This window comes from Pagrus major, chromosome 24 (genome assembly GCF_040436345.1).
Source record: "Pagrus major chromosome 24, Pma_NU_1.0".
Lineage (NCBI taxonomy): Eukaryota > Metazoa > Chordata > Actinopteri > Spariformes > Sparidae > Pagrus > Pagrus major.
The window spans coordinates 10,115,995-10,139,563 of NC_133238.1; the positions used below are offsets into that span (position 1 = coordinate 10,115,995).

Here is a 23,569-nt window from a genome sequence, read left to right on the forward strand (position 1 = left end):
CAAGTTATTTTTATTATCACCTCATTCATAATGTAAATTCTGAGTTTGGATTTCTTCTCCCAAAACTACATAGTGACCCTTTAAATGACCCTTTATCTCATGAATCTTACAGTAGGATATATTATTTTGTATTAGTCTAGTTTGAGTGTGCTTTTATTGGACAATCACCAGCTGAGAAAGTTTTTATTTCCAGCCTGTGTGAGACTTAAACTTTAACACCAGCATGAGCTGAACTCATTCCAGGGGACTGATATGGAAAGTGCTACTTTAAAAAAAAAATGGGTCAGCAGCGATAAGAGATGCTCGGCTGTTAGGGGAGGGCAGCAGCCCCGGTACAGGCCGTCCCCGGGCTGCAGTGTTTGGGCTCCTGCTGTATAATTGATCAGACTGCTGGGTGTGAATGGCCGCTCTCTCGCAGCCAATGGCTGAGCACCGGATGCGAGATATCCGCTGCAACAACAAGCGCTCTGTTCCCCCTTCAGCTTGACGCCATTTACAGCCCAAATCCCGACCTCCCCTCCGGAAAGAGCAAAAAAAAAAAAAAAAAAAAAACACTCACACACGAGAGAAAAAGTACTTGCAAACCCCTCAGAGCCTTTGCGGATAAAACACACCGATTTAAAACTACTTCTGAGCCGGACTTTGTTTCCCTCCTTCGCTGCAGCTCCAGAGGAAGTTTTGCGCTCCGCCGGTCACTCACTCAACTTCTCGCCTGGTTTGATGCCTCGTGCTCTGGCGCAAAAACACGGGATTTACGGTCTCAGCGCCGCTTTTTCGTGAAACTGCGGAGACTTTTCTCAATGGATTTTTTTTACCGACGTGCTCCCCAGACTGAGTCGCCGCTGCTGTAGGGAGTGAAACTACTACTCAAACTGGATTTATATCACCTAGACGGGGGCTAAAAGTGTCGAAAACACGGTACGTGGAGCAGCACACAGGAGCGGAGGGTTAAAACTCAGCTAAAACTACTTTATCTTGTATGTTTATGCTAACATTTATAGCCTCTTTTCCAACTTTCTTACTCTTGCTTTGGCTCACATGTAATGTTAATGTTTTTGACTCATTTTCAGCTTCTTAATTTTGGTTATTTTTTATTTAAAAGTGCAATTTAACGACATTTTCGATTAAAATAAAGCGTATGCCTCTGCCTAGGCTGAGTCTAATGTCTAATTTATCAGGAAATAGTCGTGTCCAAGTTGGCACATGTGTGCATATTTACATTCACGGACTATAAATCCAGTTTGTAGCCTGTGTGCTTTTTATGACGCAGTTTTTTTTTAACCCCCTGCACTCGTGTGTGTTTGCATTATAAATTGTTTAACACAGTGGAAAATATCATCTTATCAGTCTTGTATCAGAAACAATATGACTCATATAGGTTTCTATAGTTAACTCAATATGCTGAGTACAGTTTTTACTGCAGCCGTGTCAATTTTCCATTTTATATCTTTAAAGGGGCACGGTGTCATTTCGCGGAAGAAATTCAAACTCCGAATTTTTATTTTTATAAAACGTTAATGAGGTAATAACACAAACTCAAATATTTATTTTGTCCTTAACTGAACGAGCAAGCTGTTCTCAGAGGTAAATAAGCTAGAGGCTAGAAAGGTGGCGGGGTCCGCCAAATATAAACAAAGCAAAAACGGTATGAAATTGTTGTCGTCCTTGACGCTCAGTTTGTTTATCCAGCAAAGAACACGAGGAGTGTTTGTTTAGGCAAGTCAATGGAGATCTTTCTCTTCTGGTTAAAACCTCGTCCACCAAAACCACGCAGTGCACCTTTAACCTGTCACTTTTAAAAGCTGTTGCCATCACTTCGCTCCCCCCCCCCCTGCACTTCAACCACCCACCGTGGCCAACATGGCTCGTACACCTCCACCCCCCACCAACAGGTTAAAAATCTGAGCGTGCCTGCGAGCTCTCTTCATTTGAAGCCAAAAGAGCCCCTCATAAAGAAACCCTCATGCATGCTCACAGAGAGCTCCCACCCCCCACCACCCTCGAACGCATCACTCGCACTCCACACGGACCCTTTCATGCTCCAAACTTTTTTTTATCTTGTCACTCATCTTCTTCTCAGGAGTGTCACAATGTAAAAATGTGTTAGAATGGGGAAGGTTGCTGCGAGGCCATTTGTCATGCAACAAACAAAAGGCCTTTTCCTGTATTGTCATTGAAAAGGATTGGGGGGGGGGAGAGCTCGCAACCCCAAAGACGGCATTTGAAAGCTAATTAGCACAAGGAAGGAGAATTAAGGGCCAGCACTGTCAGTTTCTTTACTTTGGTGTGAGACGTTGGTGAAAACAAGGCCGTGCGTTTGATCGTGTTAGTTTACAGTGACAGCGCAATATGCTAATACTTACTCTCTGTATATGATGAGTCAGGTTATAGCTGATCCGGAGTGTCGTTAGTTCCCTTTACGTCCTTTTACACTAATGTCCTTTAACTTTCCATGTCGTTGTTATGTACTTGACCCATATCAACACTTCTGCTGTCTTCAGCCCTCGACAAACTGAACTTTGATCACCCTCTGAGAATGGAAATGCCGATTTTTCAAGATATTCTGTATAGAAAGTTGTAAATATATGTTTGCTACAGTTTGACACATTGTAATTACATAACATAAGTATACGCATGTGTCCATTAATGTTGAAACGAACAGTTATTTTCAGTATCGATTTAATCCGGGTTAGGCTACGGCTGCAACTAACATTTACTTTGATTATTGGTTGAGCTGGCAATTATTTGTTCATGTAAAGGTCTTTAAAATTTCAGAAAATAGTGACACGTCTGTTATAATTCCCCGCAGTCCAAGTTGATGTGTTGTTTTGTGTGATTGAAATCCAAAGCCAAATTATTTTTATCTTTAATTACAGAGAAAAGCAACAAAATCTCCCGTTTGAGGAACTAGAACTTGCAAAAAAAAAAGAGTAACTGGGTATAAAAATAGTTGTTGACTAATTTTCTGTCGCCCAGCCAATGAATTAATGTTGTAGTTGTTGCACCTCAACTTCAGTTTTTGTCTCATCTCATCGTTTTGTTTGTAAAAATGACAAAAGCTAGAGTCCCATGCAGTGTTGACAGTGTGATTAAAAATTCAAGCTGACATTATTTATGAGCTTATCCTGGTTTTCTCAGCCTTTTTTGATATAAAACTTAATTTATCTTTATTTCTTGCACACTGGTCTCCGGAAAATGTCAATTTGGGCTTTCAAAAGTTGTTGTCTTCATCTTTTTAAAAAGAAAACCCTTACTTTAAATAACAAAAAGACGTTTTTGCGACATGTTGTTACTAGACCTTCTTAATTTGTTTTTCCTGATACACGTCTACAGATAAACATCACAAATAACTGTATTTGTCTAAGTTCCAAGCCCAGGTTGACATTTTCCGTTGACCAACATCCCAGAACAAAGTTTTCTATCATAAAAGGCAGAAAGAACCAAAATATATTCATTTGACGAGCTCAACCAATGAAATTTTAGCAATTAATCATCAAAATAGCTGCAGATATATTCTCCTTGTTTTCTTTATAAAGTATTTTGGGGCACTTTTGCTGCAGACAGTGTAGAGACAACAGGAAATGAGTGAGAGAGATGCAACAAAGATCAGAACTTCAACACTGGATGTTGTTGTTAACAACAGGGGCATATTAGTTTTCAGCAAATTTGCTAATTTTTTTTCCCTTGTCATTGTTGTGTCATAGGTATCTGGAAACAGGAATTTGCACAAACTAGTGGCAGTGACACATCTAAATTGAATAAAGATATCAATTCTTGAACATAAAGCCTCGATCTGGAGCTTAAGACTTCAGTTATCATCAGTTTCTTCTCGTGGCCTCAGACGTTGTTTTATAGCTTCCATAGATCCGCTCTTAAGTTAAAGCAAGAAAAGCTGATTCTAAAAGCCCAAACATTACATCATCCACATCTCCCAAAAACTCTGATGTGTTTGTTAGGCCTTATTTCCATAATAGTGCTTGTACAGATATCGGTTATGATTTGCATGGCAGCATTTGCATGGCTTGTCACAGACGGCTATAAACTGTCTGTTTCTTGTGCAGGACTTCAGATGTGTCCCATGCCAGCCAGAGCGGCCCTTCAGTCCCGAGATGGATTCCAGAAGTCAGAGCGACAGCGACGGGGGAGGAGGACTCCACGGGTGGTCACCGTCATCGACGGACTCGCGGGACGCGCCGCATGACGAAGGGAGACCGCAACCACGGCCTCCGCAAACCCAAGATGCTCCGCCAGATCCTGGGTTGACCAACGGGCAGCCGCCTCATACTCCGGCAGTGCTATCTCTGGACCAGATCAGGATAACTGGGAGTAGTAATGAGTATACAGACGGGCCCACAGTGGCCCAAAGGTCGCCTGCATCTGAGCATAGGCAACAGAAGAGTGACTTGAATACGTCACCCAGTTCAAGGACCAGTGGGCAGCAGGAGACTCTGGAAGAGAGGCCTAATAATCTCCGCAACCTGCCTTTATTGACTCAGTATGGAAACACAGACACTTCCAGGGAAGGTGTGGTGCGATCCTCCAGTGCAGAGGACTCCCAGAGCAGCATCAGGACCAGCGTGGGGAGCTCTTCTTCTGGCCAGAGGCTCCTCAGCAGCCCTGCAGGCAGCAACCAGATAATCAGAACCCAGCCGAAACGTGCAGAGCTCAGCCCGGAGGTGCTGAAACCCCTGAACACTGAGTCCAGGGAGGTGGTGGCCGTGCCAGGCAGCGGAGGCTCTAAAAATCACCGTATACACTCCAGCAAGTGCGAGGACTGCGGTCGGTGCTGCTGCTCAGAGTGCAGTCGCCCGCGGGCGCTTCCTTCCTGCTGGATGTGTGGTCGTCGGTGCATGTGCTCAGCGCAGAGCGCGGTGGAGTACGGGACGTGCGTGTGCTGCGTCAAGGGGCTTTTCTACCACTGCTCCAGCGACGACGAGGACACATGCGCCGACAAGCCCTTCTCGTGCACACAGCCGCACTGCTGCGTGCGCTGGACCACCGTGTCGCTCCTCGCCCTGATCTTCCCCTGTCTCCTGTGCTACCTCCCGGCTAAAGGATGTGTGGCTGTGTGCCAGTGCTGCTATGACCGAGTCACACGACACGGCTGTCGGTGTTAAAATGCAGAAGGATGGAGAGACTCCATGTTGACTGAACTGATAGATGTTTTTGGCCCCTGTAGTTGTCTAGTCGAAAGGTTGGATTAGAGAGCTAATGATGCTGTCGTGCTTGAGTTTTTGTGTTTGCCAACTTCATGCCTATCAGATCTGGGCTGGGAAAAAGTGAAATTTTGCCTTAAACTTGTCAACCAGCCTTAAAAGTTGACACTTCTTTCTGGTAGAGGCACTGGAGGTGCATCAGCACACCCTGGCATTATGAGTTTCACTTCAAACCAAAATAAGCGCTCCACATGTTAAAAGGTATGAATATTCAACTACTGTTTCATTTCTTCACTCAAGTGCCCAGATGTTGTTGCTATGAGAGTCCAAATGGATAGCCTTTTTTTGTTTTGTTTTTTTAACATTTAATACAACTTATATGCTAAGAACAGACTCCTATTACTAACTGTATGTAAAGTAGTAAATGCAAAAGGGTATGTACATTAGAAAATGAGTTTGACAGATGTTTTATTTTTGTACATATAATAATACTTCAACTGTGAAAAGTTTTTCTGCCATACCAGAGGCACCTTGATGAATCCACATTTATATGAATCAGTCAGCCTCGTTCACACCATGTTCGTACATTCACTGGAATGTATATCAATCATTTTATGTCATTTACAAAGGAAAAGTCTTATCCCTTCTACTTGTAAATTGTACAGTGACCTTATATGAAAAATTTATTTTCTAATTCCATCATTTGCTTAGTGTAAAGTTAAAAAAAATATATATTTATTTGAAGGTTTATTATTTTATAATGAAAAATATATTTATTTTGAGAATAAAGGCATCGTTAATGTGTCACCTCTCACGGGGCTATTCTGTAGTGGCTGGAGATTTCCGAGGTGACGTGTAGGAGTGTCAGAGCTGGATGAATAGTTCACTATGAATTAGAAGACAAATATATTAACGTTTGAAATTAAACAACCTTGAAGTCTGACGGAGCATCTTTCCTGTTGTTTGTCTGCATTGTCTTGTGTACTACTTAATTTAAAGGGGCACTCTGTAGTTTTGGGGAAGAAATTGTGTTCTCAGAGGATAATAAAGTCCCCAGAACACTGTTTATATTTGGCGGACCCTGCCACCTTTCTAGATAGTAAAACAGTGTGAAATTGTGTTGTCCTTTAAGATCAGTTTATTTAGACATTACATTTTCTCTTCTGATTAAAATGTCTTCCCCAAAACTACGCAGTGCACCTTTAAACCAAACGTTTTTCATGATCTGAAGGGCTCTTTCTGCACATATGACCATAACCTTTACCGCAAGTGTCAGGTTTTGTCTGGGTTCCCACTCATTTTGAGACGTTTTCCCATGGATCGAGGCCGACTTAAGCACCGTTCTCGACATTTTTAATTGAACCCCTGCACGAACACCTCGGGCAGCAGAGCTATCATCAAACCCCGGCTCTGCCATTTTGTCTCCGCGACGCAATCGCTCCATGATGTTTACGGAGATCAAACGAGGAAACAAGGACGCATTAATGTTCACCCTGGGCCCTCTTAAGGAAAACATCTGGCTCTGGTAAAGCCATGTGTATAGGAATGCGCACATCTGTTTGCCTGCACTCCAAAAAAAATCCTATCTTTTTTATTTATCTTATAAATCGAGCACTTCACCCTTTTGCAAATATGCACTCATGTAAGCCTACTATTACACCCTGGCCTGGCTTCAACTTAATTTCATACACCTTCCTTGGTTCCTGCAGATACCAGGCCCTTTTTTTCCTCCGTGCTTTTCTTTTTTTTTTAATCAAAGGTTTGTTCAGGAATTCCTTGGGTTTTGAATGTCCCTGCAGGCGAAACATAAGCCTGAAACATAAGCCCCTGACACTTGTTGACAGCATACGGACGTGTTTGCGGCACGGTATGCATTCAGAGCCGTGATTGACACGCCGAGGCCCAACCTGCGCTCACTTGTTTGTTATTCATCCCCTCGCCTTTGACTGACGGACGGACGGGGGTTTGCTTTACATAATTATCAACTTTCACCTATTTTTACAGCGGCGTCGGGAGGTAGAGGAGGTGGAAACCTAACGGCAGAATCCCATTAGAGACAGAAAAGGGAGAGTTGATCTCGTGTTTAGTCTTTATTTTTCCAGTCGCAGGCCTCCCCTCTCCCTCCATTGTCTCAGCTGTGAATGAAGAGGGGAAAGGGGTGGGTGTGGAGGAGGAGGAGGAGGAAGAGGAGGAGGGGGGTAGGGTTGTTAGGAAGAGGGACCGCAAAGGGTTAAAAGCATCACTTTGAATGACAAAGACCTAACAGTTTACCCCCGTATTCAGCCCGGCATGCATTCATCCTGTTTTCAATAGTCGGGGGGTCATTTTGGCTCCCCAACGCTCCTCTGAGCTACCTGCTCCTACTTGGTATTCCCATAGGGAGACGGTTGTCTTGTTGGGAGGGGGGCGGGGAGGGCAATCAGTTGGATGTGTTGAAGAAAAAAATAGTCCTATCTGTTAGGTATGCACTTATAATGTGCCAATGAGAAGAAAAAGTCATTTTTGAATTCATAACTTCTCCACTGCAAAACATGGATCAGTGTTTGGAAGCCATTTTCGGAAAGTGTAAGGGGCCCTCCTTGGATTTTCTCGGGTCATTTCAGTCCCCCTGTGCTGTTCTTCTGGGCTGGAAAGGGTTTCTTGGCAAAGTACACCTCTTTAGGGAGAAGTGTAACCTGATGTTCACGGTGTGCAAAACATCCCTAAGATCTACTGATCTCAAATCATGAGTATGTCACCATAAGTGAGTGTGTTTCCTTAGAAGCAATAGAAATGTATCACTATAATTCATTAAGTTGTTCCTACTTAAAGGGGCACTATGTAATTTTGGAGAATTTTAATATTTTCAATATTAATGAGGTAATAATACAAACTCAGAAATATTTATTTTTTCCATAAGTGAATAAACAAGCTGTTCTCAGAGGAAAATAAGGTCCCAGAACACTTGTTGAGGCTAGAAAGGTGGCAGGGTCCGCCAGATATAAAGTAAGTAACAGTAGGAAGTTGTGTTGTCCTTTAAGGTCAGTTTGTTTATTCAGACATGAAAACTGAGAGTTTGTTTATTTAGTTTGTTTAGGCAAAAAAACAAAATCAGTGAATGAAAATGTTTCCCCCAAAACTACATACTGCCCCTTTAATGTGTTCAACTTTTAGTCCATCTATTTACTTACTCGACAGACAAACTGGCCAAAAAGAAGTGAGAATAAGTGCAAAAAAACAAGAGGCTCCGACCAAAAAGAAGTGAGAGTTGTTGCATAAAAGGATAAAAACAAGAAATGCAGAGCGAGATTGTTTATCCACCCGGCAGTCTCAGTGATTTGGCAAGCAGAGAGTAGCACTAGGAGGAGGAGGAAGAGGAGGAGGGGATGTGAATTGGGGGGAAAAAAGGCCCCAGAACGGCTCTCTTTGTTGGTTTTAGCCGCCGTGGCCCCTGCGGCTCATGGCGGCTGTGGGGCAGAGCGGCCTATTCACCCTGCTCACCAAGGCAGAACGCAGCACAGGAAGACAGGAAGGAAGCGGGGCTATTCTTCATGGACGCATTGTCTGTCTGTCTGACGGCCAGGCTTAAGCAATCAAACAGCACTGTGAGACAGAGAGAGAGAGGGGGACAGAGAGGAAGTACAGGGTAGTGACAGAGATGTGCGCCAGAAGCATTACAACTGTTAAAAACATAAAGAAAAAACTGTATTTTCATGTTCGCCCCAAGTGCTTTAATGCCATTTTGCAGCCACAACTTTCATTTCAGTGCGAAACTTAAATGCATCACTGCTGCAGAAGTGTGACACAGCGAGGCAGAACAAGGTCAGACACCATTTTAGATGTTTAAGTAGACGTATTAAAGTATCCACAGTGAGATAAATATAACAAATAAAATCAATAAGAACATACTAGCATCAGTATTTCATAGTGCTTGGTACATATTGTTTGTACATGTTGCCTCTTACCTGCTGTAAGAAGAATGTAACTGGCTGTACCTGCCTCGTGTCATGTTTGGTAGTTTAAACAGTGACAATGCAGCATAATTTATGAGTCTATAGGAATGTGAATGTAAAACTTCATGCTGCAAAACACCCAACCAGACTGTTGCTTGAAATCTGCCACGGCCCACTTAAAGGTACAGTATGTAAGAATTGGCCACCTGCGAAATTCATACTCCAAACCAATAGGGGGCAGCAGAGTAACTGCTGACTGATGCTAGCAGTAGCTAAGTTAGCCACAGTGGTATTAGCGAACTCTGCACAGACAAAGCTAAGAGCAGTGTTACACCTCGTTAGCATGCTAACTTCAGTAGATATCTCTGCTATGCAATACATAAACGTCTTCGACAACACCACAGCTGTTACTTTTTCACATTTCGCTTATAATTTTAATTTTGGAATATTTTAAACTAAAATTCTTACATATTGCACCTCTAAGTGTTGCTTTATATGTAGAAAATTCGAATAACATTCATTTTTACCAAGAAATAAGTGTATATATTTTGGGGTTTTGACTTGCACAGGCTAGTTATTTGGTAAAAATTTCAAATTAGCAAGAAATATAATCATTATTTGATTTTTCTGCAGTCATTCTTCAGTGTTCCTTAGAGTGAGTAAATTGTTGGTACAGACTGACAAAGTCAGTTGCGTAGATGTTAGCAAGATATTTAATGATCACACTGATTCCCACAAGACAATAGTTAGCAACATACCTAGCAGTAGGCTAGGTAGCACTCTGTTACAATTGGCCCGGGTTTCCCCTATTTTGCGCCCATTGATCTTATCAGTCTCATCACAAACACTTCTTGTAAAATGAGTCTTATCAGTTATTTTACACTAGCTTTTCTTTACAGAGAGAACGCTGATCAAAAGTGAATGTGTTTTTTTCTCTCTTGTGGTAAATCTTCTCCCTGATAGTGACTGGACTTTTCCACTGTGGTTTATCGTGCATGACGGTGACGACAGCATAAAAATCCGACATTCGAGGTGCGCGACTGAACGGCTGAACTGAGACGATGCATCGAGTGTTTTCAGAACTGAGCTCGTCGCTGAAAAGTTAAAGCAACACATCAACATGGCTGCACAGAGAGGCCAAAGAACGTAGGTGTAGCATAAAAAGAGTCACCACACCTTTGTCTTCTCTACCAGTGAAACGTTTTCTCAGAAGCTGAACTTTTCTTTCTTGTTTTCCGATGTGGGCGGCAGAGACATGCACACATCTAGAGCTCAAAGCCAGAGCGCACACCCCACACACCTGACTGTGGTTTTTAGACTTTCCATTGAGTTTGTCCTCGACTACTGTCACTATGCATTCAGTTGAGTTATATACAGAAAAACAGCAGTTTGAGCGACAAATCCCAAGTGCTAACAAGTCCTTTTTCAAGTTTCATGATCACTTTTTGAAGAGCAGCCGGCAGACTCGTTCACCTCCGCAACTTTGAGAGGGCGCACGGCTTTGCAAGGTGAATTATGGGGCACGCCTGCAGTTAAAAATCTAAATCTTATGCAACCCAGTTCTGTCTCGGTGACAGCTGAACTACTGTTATGCCTTGAGGAGGAAGATTACAGCAGCCAGGAAGGCAAAGAGAGCAAATAGAGGGAGCAGGAGAGACACCGGAGAGTGTATCTGTCATAAAAGTTTAGCGGGCGTGAAGAGACGGAGGGTGTGTGTGCAGCGCAGGGCGGCTGCAGATGCATCTTTTGCACATGTTGAAGACCAAAAAACTGGACCCGTGCGCGCGTGCAGATGTTCACATATGCATGTGTATTCTTGCACACGTGCGCGTTTCGCCCCAGACAATGAAGCCCGACTGGAGGCCTAAGTCTAATAGCAGCACTTAACTTCAATCCACCACAGGAAGTTGGCTCATCTGCACGCGTACACACACACACACACACAGAGTCGGTGCGTCGCTGACAGCCAGTGGATATTTGTTGGCGACACCGTGGCTGCAAGGCTCTTTACAGCTTAGCGGCCAATTGTTGTTCACCCAGATACACACACGCACACACACACTAAGAGCTTAGAGCTTCAGTTGTTATCCTGAAAGGCAATCCTGATCCCTCTGCTACACAGTAGGACAGACACACATAAAAAGAGGAATTAGTGCGGTCTGACAGCTCACTATACAGCAATCGCATTTAGTGTGTGTATGTGTGCGATGGTGGCAATTATGTGTGTGTTTTGGGAAGGGTGCACGCACATGTGGATGCATGTGTGTAATCACTCGCAGACTTTGAATCGTATAGTTAGAGATCTATGGAGAGAGCGGCAGACTCACGGTTACCCTAGTGATGCTAAATATTTACTTAAAGTCGTTTTAAGAGAGAAGAAAAAAAGTGGTCTAAAAATGTTCACAGTGTTTTATAAAAAGATGTTATATCCTCTCACCATCACTTGAGAACTGATTGGTTGGCTACATAAGCACCAAGATAGCGGCCGGGGTTTTTTTAATACGTGCTAATCTCTTGTTATTTACGTAAATATCCTCTGTGATGATTCACTGGCCAGGAAACATTTTGACGCTGATACGACGGTGTTGAAAACCCACATGAGTGAAGTGCGTCTGTAACTGCTCTATCACTTTACACAATCAAAATCAACATAGTTAATTTTAAAGCAGCGTGGGAAATTGTTTCAATTGATCAGGAGTGTTTTTATGCCATTTATTCATCAAAATTGTGGATAAAACCCTTTGGAATTATGTTAAATGTTACAATTTTAGGGAAATTTAAACATTAGAACGGCGAGAGTGAACCAAAACATTAAAGGTGCAATATGTAAGAACTTAAGTTGAAAACATTCAAAGTTCAAAGTTAGCATGCTAACCGGCTAACCCCGACCTATCCCAGTCCAACATTCTCGTCCTAGGGGTGTAAACAACAATACTCCCCTGGTGCTCCGAGCTACCAGGCTGGACCGCTAGATGCACGGCTAACCAGGCTAATTAGCTGACGGCCGCTACAGTCAGCAGTTACTCCGGCGACGTTGCACCATAAAGCTTTGTGCTGTAAAACCGAAACAATGAGCTAAACGTTGCTAAAAAAGCTCTTAAAAGCTAGAAGGAACTGCAGATTCAGCTGATTATTTCCTGTGAGTAACACTTTCAGCGACACCTCTCACGTTAAATCCCTTTTTGTTAACTGTTAATACAAAAACTTGAAAGTTTACTTTCTTTCGTATATATAAATACATATGATGTATGATATTTTCCTTAAACCTTTGCTTCTTCCGGGTGAAAAACTCGAGAGTTAAACCCCTAAAACTTTTGAGATGACACAATCTGAGAAGAGAAAAATCACTCCTCGTCAGGATGTGATTAGTCATCATGTGTCAGCAGCCGAAAAGGCTGAGAAGCTGTGATTAAATAACATATCTTATGGCTTTGACGAGCTATTTTTCATGCGTGCTACAATGTTCCGCTGATACAATGAGGGGGAGGGGGGACTCTCACACTCACTCTGACATGCAACGGACGACAGGCAAATATATTTCCATACATGAGTAATAATTCTTATTCCGACCAAATTTGCAAGCCGACTTCTCCTTTTTCAGGTGCCCCATTCACCTCGCTGATATCACGCAACCCTCCGCCTGAATAGTGTCATTGAGACCCAGATCGAATTATTCAAATTACAGCGAGAGGAAGGAGAGTGAGGACATTTGCAAGTCAAATCTGCACAGACATAACTGGTGCTGTAGAAGGAAATATGATATAGCAGACTATAACACAAGATACACTCTCGAAATCCACTCAGCTGTGAAGAACAGGGAAGATGTAAAAACCTGTTAAGCTAATGTCCTTCCTCCTAACTGCATACTGACCACTGAGACAGACTGGCCGAGTGAGGAGTTCGGGGGGAATTACAGGATGATATTACTATATATGTCTCCGCTGTCATCCCAGCCGGAGATTGGGTGAGGGGAGAGTTGTGAGATCATGTGGAACAAAGCTGCGGAAGAGGAAGATATGATCAACCTGTGTGCCATTGAGCTCCATTAAAAACAGATTTAGCCTTTCTATGGCTCAAACTTAATGACGCATCGGGTATGTCATGGAGGTTAAGAGACTGTAACTAAGATGGGCCACACTGAACTGAAATGTGCCATTAAATGTGAAATACTGAAATACACTGGAGACCTCCGGGCGTGTGTTTGTATTTAATTGAATTTTGCCTTTAAGGAAGAGACGAGCGTGGCCGGAGCATAGCTTCTTTGTTTGACAGCGACGTCGGAGGGAAAGCCGGTTACCGCTTTCAGCTTCAGTAAACGATGATGTGGTGCTCATGTTTTTATTTTGGCCTGGATATTACCTGCTACTCACACGGACTGTTAAACACATTTATTGGTTATTGTTCCGACGGCCCGTTACTCCCAAACTCCAATAGTCTTCTCCGAAGACCAAGAAATACACATCTTACTGAGTTTTTTGCCTTTAATATTTTTGTGTATTTGGATTTGCAGGAAAGTATGAAGTCAGGTGAGCTTTGTTGCCTTTTAAATCTCAGTGAGGTTTGTTCCTGTTTATATAGTTATGTTTAACATTCACACAAGAAAAACATCAGAATATTTGAATAAACACAATTTCACGATTACCTGATAAACCCTAAACCCATCTCTTGATGAGTCGTTGCTCGATGCTCATTTTTCTGATTTGTCTGTCGAGATCTTCTGGCGTTACGTCATCAGTCCAATCAGAGTGTAGGTTAACTCAAAGCACTTGCTGCCTTACAGTGTAATGTGGTTTTAGACGATTGTTTTCGACAAACTCCAAATGAGCCGTTTTCTTCTGAAGCGTTAACCACCAGATGCGTGCATGTACGCGTTGCACAGGAAATGGGGGAGATGCAACCTTTGTCCACTTTTAGACACACTGGTGAGAACTTAGATTGTTGTTTATCAACATTTGCACTGATGACATCTTATGAAAAATGATGTTGAAGCTGATTGGGTTAGATGTAAGAGATTGTTTTAGGTGCTTCTTGGTTAAAATCCGAAGCAGACCTCTGTTCTGCTGGAGGAAATTGATCTTTTGAGTCTGTCAGGCAGCTATGAGAGCGCTGCGAGCCGCGGGGTCTTGTTACCGTTCACAGGTGCGGCATGCTGACAGGCTGACGATGACAGCCGAGCCGGGCCGAGGTGTGTGTACGTACGCACGTGCACATCGGAGCGCGTGTGTGTGCGCGTTGCCCCGGCCCGAAGACAGAAATTTGTCAATGGCTGCAGAGATTGTCGGCATAGCTGGGATTCCTCCAGATTCCAAACAACCGGTGACAAGACAGCAGGGAGAGAGGCATATAAGAGAGAGGCTTTCTGCCAGAGTCGTCCACTCTGCAGCGGGCACAGGTGCAGTATTTCACAAGATAAAGGCCCCTCTGTTCGAGAAACACGCCGCTTTACAGCCGCGATGTACAGGGAATATTAAGAGGCAGCAGAGACGTGCAGCTTTATAGGATGTCCATGTGCAAAAACACATCACAAAGTCTCACAGCACTGCTCGAAATACTTCTATTTTGCAGTATTTTTTAAATAAATGTGCAAAAATGTTTTTGCTTTAATGACAGCATGAACTCTAGCTGGCATGGACTCCACAAGTTTTATGACTCATGTTATCCCAGCATGATTTAACGCTGTTCCACACATTAGCGCGGGAAAGGAGGCGGCTGTAGCCCCCGCAGCCTTCGTTTGGCGATGACCTTAAACTTAAACTGTTTAACAGTTGTGTGTAGAATGTGTTGAACATATTTATGTGGTTGTAAAAAAAATACACAAATGGAAATGTAATATTTCATTGATTGAACTGATTTATTTTGGAGCTGTCACCTACGGAAGCATCCAGCGGCACACAGTCCAGTCCGCCAGCAACAGTGGCGAGAAACTCCAGTACACAGAAAATAATATCGGATTTTTTTTTTCAAGTAATGATGACAGTTCAAAGAAAGCTACAGTGAATGGTACAGATACTGACATTGAAAACTTGGATGAAAACAACCAGCGCAGCGGCTACGACAGCTAACGCTAGCAGCGACCGCGTTAGCGCTGGGAGCCAATTTAGTTCAGTGAAGCTCCTGAGCAGGTAAGAGATGCCACTCAGGTTCCATTCTGGACAGACTGGATGTATCAGCCCGAGTCAGGAGCTTCATGAGCAACACACCTGAGTGCAAGGCCACGTTTGGTGCCCTTTAAGTGAAGGTGAGATGTGTTATTTTTTTAAAATTATTATTGTAATGGCTAATAGCACTGCTGCTGTGTGTTTACTCGAGCACTTATTTAATTCATTCGCTTCAGGTGTGTGTGTGTGCATTTGAATAACTGATGATGGAGATGTTCAGCACCAAGGACAGTGTCAAAGCTGTTTTCACTGTTACCAACGGAGGCTCGCATGCACACCACGGAGGTGGTTATGCGGTGACTTTGTGCTGGTAAACATGGTAATAAAAGTTTTTGTGCGTGGCTTATCTATGGGCCCCACAATGTGGAAGCTATGTGAAAGACAGTCAAGTCATTTGGCTTTGTGTGCCACTAGAAATTAATGGGACTTTGCCTCCATGGGTGTGTCCAGGTATGATTATAACGTCCTTGGGCAGCCAACCAATAGGATTTATAGTAACGCTAATGTTACAAGACGACACATTACTGTGATTTGTGACAGTCTGGTCACAGGCAATCATCACTGGACCCAAGCAAAAAAGATTGCTAATGCTAGCTTGACCCCATCTTTTCAATAACGCAGGAGGAACACAACAACTCATGAGTCGGCAGGAGTTGAGATGATGAACAAAAAGTAGGCTAACACCACACTAGGTTTCCATTTAATCGAGTGGAACATAAACTTCCCTCAACATTCCCAAATGTGGGAATAAGGGACAGACGTCTTAAATTTTAACTGTCAAACTTAAAAAGTATCAACGTTCAAAGGCTACACAGGGCTATGACATGCTACAGTTAGTAGCAGATGTGGTTAATTTGTTGATTGAGGCTAGCTTACATGCTATTCCCGTGAATATGTTTGGTTAAATGTTAAATGCTCTTTTGAAAAACCAGAAACAAGATAAAAATAGCAGCAACAGCTCTTATTTCCTTACAAAAAAATTATGCGTGATAGTCACTTAAAATGTGAACAAAATGTTCCATAATGAATTTCTTGTAATGCCTCAGAGTGCTTTTTCACCTGATGATGCCCCACACGCATAAGCACAGTTTAAAACGAGTTTAAAAGTGAGGCACCGGTTGCAAACTGTGAGCATGTGTTTGTAGAACTCGCCTCGCGTTCCATCTCTGATTTGCTGCCGGCCCACGAGACAGAGATTGCCTCATTGCAGGGACCCCAAAGTTAGAGAAAACAAGCCGCACACTTAACATGTCATTTCAACTGCGAGGCATCTTAAGAAGCAGCGCTGCAGCTGGCCCGGAGCCAAAAGCAACAGAATTCCTTCAGCTTGGAATGCCTGCTTGATTAATATAGAAAACAGAGTCTCGCTTGAGCTCATTTGGTGCAGAAGTGTGGCACTTTTCTGCTAGTTAACTTGCCTGTCAAAATAACGAGCCATGTCTGCCATGGCTTGGGAAGAACTTGACTATTTAAGGCCGGAGCACTCAAACTAATGACTCACTGTAATCATCTCTTAGATAGAGTTTTCAAACTGGACTTCTCTTCCTGTGATGTCTCAACCGCTCACACTAAATCAACTTTACGTCCAATACAAGTCAAAATCAATGCTTTAGTGTCCAAGGTCTCATGAACGCACCCCCATTAACATTGATTTTCCCTGACACCAACACTGGATGAATACCACACATGGGAGCGCTTGTCCTTTTAGGAATTTGTGTGTGCAGGTGAGCGTCTAAGCATGTATTTGGGAATCTTTGTGTTTGTGTGTGTGCGCTCGCCCGAAGAGGAAGTTCCTGTGGCGAGACGGCCCTAAGCTGAACACACACACGCACCACTGGAAAAGCTCTGGAAAACAACTTCCTGTGGTCACCTTGCGCTCAATGACCCTGAAGAAAGAGACCCTTACAAACCAAAACTCACTGTCTGTCCCTCACACACACACACTGTGCTAACCGGGCTGTCGACATGGTCGGAGCCAGGCCTTGGCTGTGACACACAGGGGAAGGAGGATGAATGGGACCCTCAGAGAAAACCTTCAGTGTGACGGGCGAGAGAGGGAGGCACCGCTGCGAAAAAATGATTCAACCCCGGCAATCCTTTAAATCTCGTTGACATCTTCAAACAAGCATTTATTTTTCACTTAAACTACTAGAAATATCTGAGTTCGGGGAGACGACTTACTCACTCCCTCCACAAGCGACAATGGAGGCAAGTCATGAAACACGGTAGCTGCATTCCATTGACTGAAATCTGCATGAAATTACAACATGCAGTCGACTGCCGAGTCAGTTTCCATATATATCCCCTTTTGGCACAGAGCACAGCTCCGTGAAATCATCATGCCTACTTGAGTTTTGCTTACTTAACACTGTCGGGTGGACTATTAGGTGTCCACGCCTGTGGGCAGGTTCAGTGGCTGCATTCAAGACAGAAAGTGGTAGTGTAATAAATTCTGTTTTTTATGAAAGGTGGAGGGCATTTTCACATTCCTAGAGAAAATAATACACGCTTGAAGACTTTTTTTGTTTGCCTAATCAGCTCAAACTGAAGTGGACTTTTGAATGAGATAACCTGGCTCGCACATTTACATTCTATATCAGCTGTTCCTACTTTTAGTTATTTACAATTATGACTTATTTTTTCATACAATTTGAAATGTTTAGTTCAGTTTGGTCAAGATTGCATTTTGCAGAAGTTTCAATCAAATGCATTAGTTTTGGCTAACTAATTTAAATGTTAATACACTATTTTTAGCTAACAACTCCAACTCTTTGTAGATGATATCTAACTATTTTAACCATATCCATTAGCTAACTGATTTAAATGTTAGCAAGTGCTGTTCAGGTACACTGATTCAGGTCAGCATGAGGTCTGCTTAGGAGTATTTGTAATGTTCCGCCTTAAAAAACAATATGTGTATATATCTCAGAGACTCTGTCTATCTATCTGTTCATGCACCACTGGAGGTACAAGTACCAGACAGTGTGAGTCACTCTACAGCTCTAATGTGTGATGAGCTGACAGTGAAGCTACAGTCTGTGGCAGCTGACAGCAAGCTGACAAGGTGTCATGTTTCAAATGGATATGTGTTGAATAAATGAGGAGAGAGAGAAGGGTGTGGATTAAATGTTGGGTTGATAGAACTGTATTACATTTTGGAATTACAGTTACATTACACAAGTTAACAGACATACAGTTTCAACATGTCACCATTATGAAAAATGGCAAAACTAAGATACCCACCCATAAAGCTGGGGGATTTTCTTAAACCACTTCCTCTGACACACAGCGTCGATGTTTGGGCACAACGGCTTTCTTTTTCTTAAGTTTTAGCACAGCCCCTGATGTGACAGCAGTCGAGCACTTTTTGCTTTGCAGCCCCCTCAACGGTACACAACTATCGTTCTCCTGACCAGAGAGACGAGCAGCGACAACCTTTTGCAGGTCTTGAAAACAAACAACCGCAGAGTGCTGCCAGGTGTTTTTCTACAAGGACACTTACAGAAAATGAAGGTCGAAAGATGAGACAGGTGGGGAATGGATAGAAAGCTGCATTATGGGAATTGTAGGATGCAGCGTTTCAAGGAGGGAACTAAAAGTCAGCATGTCTCGGCCTCTGCAGCACCAGATTTGGCCTTTCTTTTTTGTAATCTGCATCTTGCAAGTCCTTTAACTTAATAACTATTACACTTATTCACTGGAGTACACCTTTAATAAAGACATTGGTCCCATATGCAAGAATTGTATAAAAAAAATTGTGGCGATAGAGAAAGAAAACATCTTCCTGATAAACATTTAATCAATGCATAAAGCATAAGTACAATTGAACAAAAATGTAATTAAAAGGTGCAATATGTAAGAATTGGCCACCTGTCAAATTTATACTCCAAACAAATGGAGGGCAGCATATCACCAGAGTAAACGCTAACTGCTGTAACTGCTGTTCTCTGCTGTTAGCTCAGTTAGCCGTGCAGCTAGCGGTTCAGAGTCTATCGCCTCTTGAGTTTCAAAGTGGTATCAGGAAACAGGAGAGACCTTGCTAGCTAGTTAGCATGCAGTCATAAGTAGGTGATCTGCAACACAATACATAAGTGTCTTTGACTAGATGTCATCACTGTTATTTCTTCACACCGTTAAAGGTACCGTGCGCAGTTTCTGACCACTAGTAGCGCTGTGGAGTCGTGTTTTCACAAGTGAGCTCCAGTTTTGTTTATATCTTGCACGCGTTTGTGGATAGGATGAATATGGAAAGCTAAGCTAATATTTGAGTGACATGTTGACTTGAATTGCACATCAAGATATCAACCGGTCAAGGCAGATGGCCGCCCACCATTGAGTCCGGTTCTGCTCTGAGGTTTCTGTCTAGACCTGCTCAATTTGTAAAGTTTCATGAGATGACTTTTGTTGTGAATTGGCGCTCTGCAAATAAAGACTGACGATAAAGACTGATGATGTGTAATTAAACACAATGGCAAATACATTTGCTAGCATAACAGGCTATATGATACGCTACAACCTGTACTCTGGCTTGGTTTTCAAAATATCGTCTGTGTTTCATGGCCTTTAGCCAAAGAGTCAGTTCATGGCTTACACTTTATAGTCAGAGGAATACTGTGTATAATCTTATTTTCGTTGGCTTCCCCATAATCCCCTCTGTGCTTAAGAGGAAGTTACTTATCAAGGATCTGGTCAACCTGAGCTTCATGTTACTGCCTCTTTAACCAACCCAATATCCTGCATGTGTGTGTGTGTGTGTGTGTGTGTGTGTGTGTGTGTGTGTGTGTGTGTGTGTGTGTGTTTACCATGCGTTTCTTGGAAGGAGGCGGACTACTTCATGTTTAGACTCAAACAGACACACACGCTGTCGTAGACGCACATATTCAAACAACCGTGCACTCCCACATACACACGCGCGCGCACGCACACTCCCAGCATAAACAGACACACACACACACACACACACACAGACTGCTGCTCTTTGAGGCCGCGGAGCGAGAGCAGCAAATGATCGCCGTAAAAGTTTGCTGTTGCTATCGACAAAGCGGCCTCTGTTCTTAATTTTGTGCCCCCCTCCCCGACCACCACCGCCACAGACGCCCCCTCTCCTCCCTCCTCCCTCCTCCTCCCTCCTCCTCCCACACATTTCATGCCTTCTCCCTCCTATATCCCTCTCTCTCCTCTCTGTTACCCTCTCTTTTCTGTCTCTATGTCAACCCCCCTCCACCATGCTCCATCCTCTCTCTCTCTCCCTCATCCTCTTCATTCAGCTCACCCCCCTCCTCTCCCCTCCCCTCTTCGCTCTCGCACTTCGGATGTAGGGCAGGGAAAAAGGAAACAGCGCCAAGCTCTGTTTGACAGGGGGAGAGCAGGAGCTGAGACTGCGGCAGAGGGACCATTTTGATGTGTGCGCGAGGCTGCATGGTGACTGGAGTTAGGTGTCAAGGGAGGAAGGATGGGGGGTGAGGGAAGATCTGCTTCACGGATCAGCGTGTGGTTTCCAGATACCTGCAGCAAGCGCAGGTGATGCTGCCACAGTTTTGGCAGGTCTGTCCTTGTAAACATCATACGCTGGAGTAAGCCCAAGTCCCACTTTGACAAGCTTGATTATCCAACTCGAAGTACTCAGTCTGCCGTGTCAACAGATGCTTGAGCTAAAGTTATGTGTGCTTAAACTGGCAACAGACAAGTTTTTTTAACGTGTTATTATGAAGTAAATGCAACTGTTACACTCTCCCCCCGTCTGTGTTTCCTCCTCCCCTTCTCTCAGGTGCTGCTCATCAGGCAATTAGCCCTGCCCCATATTTAAGGGAGGGTGGAGCAGCAGGAGGCCTCTCTTCTGTCTCTGTCCTCAGTTGGTGTTTTGTTTTCTTTGAGGATGGAGATCTGGTAGTCCTGTTTTCGTGGCTTTGTTTGTTACTTTGGTTCGAAAGTCTTTTCTTAGTTTAGGGAGTGAAGTTCTGGGTCCTCCGGCCCACTGCATGGCTGGCCCAGACTTCATTTTCCTTGGCAAACTTGTTCTCAGGTATATAAATATGTTGCTGGTCACGAGATAAAGCCAACTGTTTGTTTTGTTGTGGCCGTAACAGCGATGGCTATAGAATAATGAAACCATCAGTGTGTAGATTGGCTCCCTATAAACTTGGCTTTCACCATGACATTTTGTCCGCCTTCAGGTACGGAATCTCCCGGGAAAACGAAGGCTGACCGGCGATCCAGTCAGGCAGGCAGCCTGGCACTATTTTTAGAATGAATGGATAAACTGACGTTGCTAGAAAATGAGAAATGATCAAAGATCATCAGTGACAAATTACGCTCATTAGAAGTTTCATTGATGAATTACTTACAAAGTTATGTTTACTTTTTTTTACTTCAGTCTCTCTTCAAACTCAACACTACCCATAGAGACGGACATTTTGAAAACAGTAAAACGCACATAGCGTGATGACTGAAATAGTCACATAAGACTTCTGATACGTAGCTTGTAATTCTGGATAGTCTGTAATGACATTTGGCTCGGGAGTGCGAAATCAAACTAGCATTTTTTTGCCAAAAACAAAATGATGGAAGTGAAGGGGATGGAGACAGAAGGTGAAGTCATCTGGCTGGATGCATTAATTGACGGATTCCGGGGGAAAACGGGGGATGAGCAGGGGGGAGATTGTAGGTCAGAATGTAAAGTTGGAATTAATTAGGGCCCATCGCGGGGCAAATGAATGGCTCATTGTTATCACGGACAGACAGCGAGGAGGAACAATCTGGGCTTTGTGCTCCAGGTTCACCTCTCCGTCCCCCATTTTCTTTCTCGCTACGTAGATGATAACGTTTCAGCATGCAACGCCAAGAGGAAGATATATAGGACCATCATCGTCGTATCATAAAGTAGCAGTTGTTGTTTCCAGCAATGCATTATAAAAACAATAAAATTATCTACAGCATATTCCTTTAACGTGACAATACTCACACCCTGAATGATTTGCATTGAGCACATGTGCACGCCTCATGTGTCTTATGATGTATGTAAGTTGTAGTGAGACTGAGGGCTCTGTTTGAACTCGACAGAGGGGAGAATGGGACAGGCAGGTGGCTCTTATCTCTGGCAGACCTCAGCACGGGGACACTCGCTGCATTGTATTCTCCCTCCCTCGCTCGCACACACGCTCTCACGAGCACACTCGAGCGCCGGGCCCGCTGGCTCGGTACCAACCATCTGCCGTGGAGGACGGGAGCCTTCCACTCCTCAGTGGTGATGTATGGTGTCTGGCTGCTACTTGCCACCTCACCCCACAGTCACAAGTTCAACACTTCATCATATAGAGCCAGAAGTGGGTCAAACTCCAGCACTAATTGCTTTGAATGCTTTGAGTGTTTGAGTGCACGACTTTGCACTCCGCTCGCTAAGAACTACCAGGGTTTGGAATTATACTTGAAAGAAAATCAATATTATAAATGCTGAGTCTTATGATGTGTTCCAGGAGCAGTGGGTATTAAGTCACTATGTCTTTCACTTGGTTTTAAGCCCTGCTCGCGGCGAGGCTTTGTGGATGGCACATTTGGCACAGTTGGTCCAACGCTTTGGTCAAGACTGAAATATCTTAACTATTGAATGGGCTGCCATGATGTTAGGTACGGACATTCATGGTCGCTAGAGGATGAATCTTACAGGAAACCCCTGATGATCCTTTGACTTTTCTTCTAGCGCCACCAAGAGGTCAACACTTATAATGTTGAGTGAAACAACTGTAGAGCAATGTTTTTCTGAACAGACATTCCTGGTCCCCATAGGATGACGCCTACTGACTTTGGTAATCCTTTGACTTCATCTTGAGAGACCATGAGTTTGTCATATTTGTTTGTTTGGTGAAATGGCTGGCCAACTACTCAGTGCATTGCTATGACATTTTTACATTCATAGTCCCCAGAAGAGGAATCTCAAGGTCTTTCATGTTCCCTTATCTTTTTTTGACTTTAGTGATTTTGTTTGTTTGTTTGTCTTTACAATATAGAGCCTTGTTTTTTAACAGACCTTCCTGGTCCCCAGAAGATTTTGGTGATCTCAATGAGGTTGACATTTTTGTTGGGGTTTTTTTGTGAAATGGCTGAACAACTACTCAATGGATTGCCATAACATTTTTACATTTTTAACATTCATTGTCCCCAGAGACTGAATCCTCCAGGGACCCCCTGATGATCCCCTGATTTTTCTTCCACTGCCACCAAGAAGTTGACATTTATAATTTGGACTAAAATGTCAATTTTGAACAGACATTCCTGGGCCCCAGAGGATTAAGACTGTGGTGATCTCCTGATTTCTCCTCTTGAGACG

The 23,569-nt window shown here is 43.4% G+C and overlaps 1 protein-coding gene across 1 annotated transcript; it reads left to right on the forward strand.

Moving 5' to 3' along the window:
• Positions 1-501: 501 nt before the first annotated feature.
• On the forward strand, positions 502-6,099 carry spry2 (sprouty RTK signaling antagonist 2). The gene is made up of 2 exons (XM_073462299.1): positions 502-918; positions 4,062-6,099. The coding sequence occupies exon 2, from the start codon at positions 4,110-4,112 to the stop codon at positions 5,115-5,117; it is 1,008 nt and encodes a 335-aa protein (XP_073318400.1). The 5' UTR covers positions 502-918; positions 4,062-4,109; the 3' UTR covers positions 5,118-6,099.
• The last annotated feature ends 17,470 nt before the right edge of the window (positions 6,100-23,569 follow it).